At 40.8% G+C, this 5,427-nt stretch overlaps 1 protein-coding gene across 1 annotated transcript; it reads left to right on the forward strand.

Moving 5' to 3' along the window:
* The first annotated feature begins 398 nt into the window (after positions 1-398).
* LOC114049078 (E3 ubiquitin-protein ligase RNF135-like) lies at positions 399-4,306 on the forward strand. The gene is given in 4 exon segments (XM_027870269.1): positions 399-471; positions 1,542-1,631; positions 3,386-3,685; positions 3,688-4,306. Coding segments are annotated over 4 exon segments (690 nt in total). The 3' UTR covers positions 3,915-4,306.
* Positions 4,307-5,427: the final 1,121 nt, after the last annotated feature.

The raw sequence follows: 5,427 nt of genomic DNA on the forward strand, positions 1-5,427 counted from the left end.
ATTTGGACTAGTGATTAAGAAGGGTGGGGCTGGTGCTACCCTAGTTCACCATTAGAACTATTGGAGAAACCTTCCTGAGAAGTTTGTATGAAAGTTTTTACCTGAGGCATTGTGCATGCTAAGATGAAAAAGGATGGTCTTTTCCATCAAGGAGTTGGTAATCTAATGGAGATGAGTGTTAGGAGAGAAGGATAGGTTATGTAGATGAAAAAAATGATATAATGTGATAAAGGCAAATGAGAGATTCAGAGAAAGTATCCTAAGGAAATTTGAGGAGGGAAACCATTCAGCTAGTGGGGATCAGTGGAAGAGTTACAGCTGAACTGGGTCTTGAAGAAGAGAAGGGTTTCAAAAAGCAGACATATGAAGGGAGTTCTCCCAGGTATAATGGACGGCTCATGCTAACAAATGGAGACGAGAGAGGCCGGACGAACTTTGTGAATAGACGGTGGTCCAATTTCACTAGAATGAGTATGTGAAGGGAAACCATGTAAAATCAGGCTGGAAAAGAGGGTTGTAGCCTGGTTGTGGACTGTCTTAAGTATCAGGCAAAGGAGTTTGTATTTTATCTGATATTTGAACAGAAGATGATGTGGTCATGGTTTATGCATTAGGAAGATCCAGGCAGCTAGGAAGAAGAGAGATTGAAGATGAGAGAAAATAGATTCAGGGAGGCCAATTAGGAGGCTATTATATTGTTTTCATAGATCTGTAGACATGTTCTACTCCTGTAGTAGGAAGCAAGTTCTTTGAGGGAAGAGACTGGTTTTTTGTTTTGTGTTTGTGTCTTGAATACCTAGCATATTACCTTCCATGTAGAAGGAATATAAAAAATTCTTGTGTATTACATTACACTGAATTATCAGATCTACCCTGGCTCTTAGGACCTGTACAATATATATATATATATATTTGCATTTTAAATTAAAATATAAAATATTTGCATATTTCCTCTATTGGATTGTGAGCTTCTTGAAGCAGGGGCTATATTTGGATTTCTTTGGAGCCCCAGCACTAGTGCCATTTTTTTGGGGGGGGGGTGAGGCAATGGGGTCAAGTGACTTGCCCAAGGTCACACAGCTAGTGTCAAATGTCTGAGGCCAGATTTGAACTCAGGTCTTCCTGAATCCAGGGCTGGTGCTCTATCCACTGCACCATCTAGCTGCCCCTACTAGCGCCATTTTGTCCAAGGAAGAAGTCTTCTTTCCTTCCATAAAGATTTTAAAATAATCTAGATCCTTCCATTTTGGTACATAAACTTCTAGCTTAGAGATCCCTTCTCAACCCATCAATTTGGGGGGACAAGGTCTTTGGGGGGACAATGCTGCTTTCAAAAAAGAAAAAATGTTTCTTTTGGCTACTGTCTGAAGCTGCATCCAGGCCTGAATGGACTCTTGGTATGACCAGAGAGAATTCAAATTTTCCGTTTTCCAGGCTATTATGTAGAATATCCATACTTATTCCAACATGATGTACAGTGCTATGAAGACTATTCACATGCCTTTGTCCGAAAGAGTTACCTTAAATTTATCTTCTCTTAGAGGCACCCCTGGCGGCTTCGCCTTGCTCTTCTAGTCTACAGCCTGCTCAGAGACAACTTGGGCCCAAGAGATCTTGCCAGTTTGCTCAGTGTAAGTATTCAAGTGACTTGGATTGTGGGCTTTGAGTTCCATGGAGACAAATAGCACTTGGAACTTGTCATTTCATCACCATGTTCTGGCTTCCCACTTGCACCCCTTTAGCAGCTTACTACCTTCCCTCCTCATGTCATATTCCCTGAATTTGGGTGTAGTGTCTTAAGAAATTGGGAGTTCCCTCATTATCCAAATGAAAGAGAAGGCATACCTCTGGATTTCAGACCCAGCTACAGCCTGTTTACATTTTCTGCCAGAGGAAAGTCAACTCTTGATTACCAACCTTGGATTGAGAAGGCCAATGATGGTAGTGGGGATGGTGACCTGTTTCAGAAGCATTTCTATTTGAACTCCATTCGATAAGAGAAGAGAGCAGGGGAGGGGAAGGTAATTAGCCTTTATTAAGAGCCTACTATGTGTCAGGTACCATGACAGGCACTTTACAAATATTATCTCATTTGATCCTCATGACAACTTAGGAAGGTAGGTGCCATTATGATACACATTTCGTAGTTCAGGAAATTGAGGCAGATAGAGGTTAAGCGATTTGTCTAGGGTCATATAGCTAGTAAGTGTCTGAGGCTAAATTTGAATATCCATCTTACTGATTCCAGGCCCAGTGATGCATCCATCATGCCACCTTGCTACCTCGTGAAAGATAATTTATCTATAGTAAAAGCAATAGTAATATAGTAATGAAATCATAATAGTGAGTCAAAGTGCATATCCCTTTAACATTATAAAGCACTTTGCATAAGTTATCTAATTTGAGTCTTAGAACAATCCTGTTGGGGTTAGAGAGCAGAGATATTATTACTTCCATTTTAAGCCCTAAACTAGAGCTTAGAAAGATCAAGTGATTTGCCAATGGTCATACACTCAGACCAGGCTAGACTCGAACCCTGGTCCTCCTGACTCCAAGGCTAGCACATACCCTACTACCTCATGATCATCATTCACAGTGGACTTCCTCTTGCCCACGCAAGCATGCTTATGGACCACTGATTCCTTCCATCATTTGACCTTTGCCCAGAGATTGCTAATTCACTTTCATTTGAGCCTAAGCCTGAGCGACAATTTGGAGTCAGAAGATGTGAACTTGAATTCCACGTTTGACACTTACTTCCTTTGAGACCCCACTCAGGGCTCCAGCTGATTTTATAATGTTGTGAGTCCAAAGAAGGTGCTGGACTGGCCAGCACTAGCAGAGGGCATTCCCTTGCCCTGACAGTTTCTTATGCCAGCCAGGGGTGCCGTAGTTCACAGAGCGCTGGGCTTGGAGTCAGATAGACCTGTCCAAATCTAGCCTCAGACACTCACTAGCTCTATTACTCATGGCAAATAATTTAACCTCTGTCTGCCTCAGTTTCCTATTTATAAAAAGGGGATCATAATTGTGCCTACCTCGAAGAGTTATTGTGAGGATCAAATGAGATAATCTTTGTAAAGTGCTTAGCACAGTGCCTAGCACATAGTAGGTGCAAAATAAATGTTTGTTTCCTCCCTTCTGTCCAGTGAAACCGTTATTATTTTTATTATTTATTTAGTATAATTTTATTAATATTATTTTTGTTTACCTACATGTGAACATGTTCTCTCTCCTGTTAGAATGAAAGCTCCTTGGCAAGGACTTTGTATCCCAAGCACACATAGTCTACTTGGTGATTCATTAGGTACTTAATAAATGTTTGTGGGTTAATTCATTAGCACCGATAATCAAGAGTTGTCTCTATTTTTAATCTCTTCTTCAGGGTCCATGCTTCCAACCTTTGACCAAAGAACTGCCTCTTATTATCTGGAGGTGTCAAAGAACTGTCAAAAAGTGACCGTGTCACAGCATCGACAGTTTTACCCTGAGAGTCGGGAGAGGTTCCAGAACAGCCAGATCTTGTGCTGTGAAGGCTTCTCCTCGGGGCAGCAGTACTGGGAGGTGAACACTCGGGACTGCACCTCCTGGGCCGTTGGGGTGGCCTCCAGGGACATCATCGCCCACAGGCACCTGCTGGGCAGGACCACGGACTCGTGGTGCATGGAATGGAGTGAGGCCTCTGCCAAACAGTCATCACCAAGGAGAGGCCCACGGTGGTGGGTGTATGGCTTGACCTAGAGGGGAATCAGGTCTCATTTTACTCGGTTGAGAGTGAGGAGAAACTCTTACATCGATTTGAGCTTCCTGTCCCCAGGCCTGTTGTGTTCCCTGCTTTTTGGCTTTATGGCCTACAGCCTGGGAACTCCTTGATTATAAACGAGGTAAGAGATGAAGTACTCTCCTGTTGCTGAAACCAGTGACCAAGCTCATAAGGGTCTTCTTGTCAACCAATTAGCCAGTCAGTCAACAGAGATTTATTAAATGCTTGCCATGTGCCAGGCATTGTGCTAAGAGCTGGGGTACATAGGTCCAGTGGCCAAGTAACTTCTAAATCAACGATTATGTTAATACCCTCTGGTCCTGCAATGTGGGTCAGTGGAAAAGCCACCCAGCTCCAAAGTACTTTGTACCCTCCCTTTCCTTCTCCTTCCTTTTCAGGGTATATTTTGAGAAGGTTGGATCGAGAGTCAGATTTGTATCCTGGCATTGCTTAAAACCTTATGTGACTGGGGACCAATGATTTTTTTCTCTTTGGGCTTCAGTTTCTTGATCTATGAAGAGACCATAGATATATGGTCACAGGATATGAATAGTTTGTTTAAACATTCTTTTTTATTTTTTAAATAATATTTTATTTTTTTCCAATTACATGTAAAGGCATTTTTTAACCTTCATTTTTATAAAATTTTGACTTCCAGATTTTCTCTTTCTCTCCTTCCCCTTCCCCTCCCTAAGAGAGTAAGCAGTTTGATATAGGTTATATATGTGCGATCATGTAAAATATATTTCCATATTAGTCATGTTGTAAAAGAAAAAAAAACACTTCCAAAATTACAGTTTGCAAAAGGAAAAAAACACACAAAAAAAGTGAAAATAACATGCTTTGATTTGCATTTAGATTATATCAGTTCTTCCTCTCGATGTGGATAGCAATTTTCCATCACGAGTCTTTTGGGATTGTCTTGGATCATTGTAATACTGAGAAGAGCTAAGTCATTCATAGTTAATTACCAAAGGCCATCATCTTATTTGTTGATCATCAATGTTACTGTTATTGTGTACAATGTTCTCCTGGTTCTGCTCACTTCTTTTCACATCAGTTCATGTAAGTGTTTCCAGAAAACATTCTTTTTTATGGACCCCAGTTTCCTCATCTGTGAAGTGAGGGGATTAAACAGCCAACAGATAAATAGTCAAAGGATATGAAGTTGTCCTTAAAAAGTTGTTTATAAGTATAATATCTGATGCTGAGACCATATCTGACAATGGACACAATATTCTGTCCTAAGTAGCCCTATACCGCTCTGCCAGGAAGCACCTTTTATTAATTAGGGAGGGGTATATTCAGAAATGAAGGTCAGGTAAAAATTATTGTTCTTTAGTTGTTCAGTCATGTCCTACTTTTCATTACCCCATGGACCATAGCATGCCAATCCCTTCTCTCTTCCATTGTTTCTTGAAGTTTGTCCAAGTTCATGTTCATTGTTTTCACGATGTCGTCCATCCAACTCATCTTTTGCCATCCTCTTTTTCTTTTGCCTTCAATCTTTCTCAACATCAGGGTCTCTTCTACTGAGCCCCATGTTCCCATTATGTGAGCAAATTATTTAAGCTTCAGCTTCAATATTTGACCTTCCATTGAATAGCCTGAATTAATTTAAGCACTAAGATTTGACCTCTATGATATCCAAGGAATTCTCAAAA

This window comes from Vombatus ursinus, unplaced genomic scaffold (genome assembly GCF_900497805.2).
Source record: "Vombatus ursinus unplaced genomic scaffold, bare-nosed wombat genome assembly UNPS02002944.1, whole genome shotgun sequence".
Classification (NCBI taxonomy): domain Eukaryota; kingdom Metazoa; phylum Chordata; class Mammalia; order Diprotodontia; family Vombatidae; genus Vombatus; species Vombatus ursinus.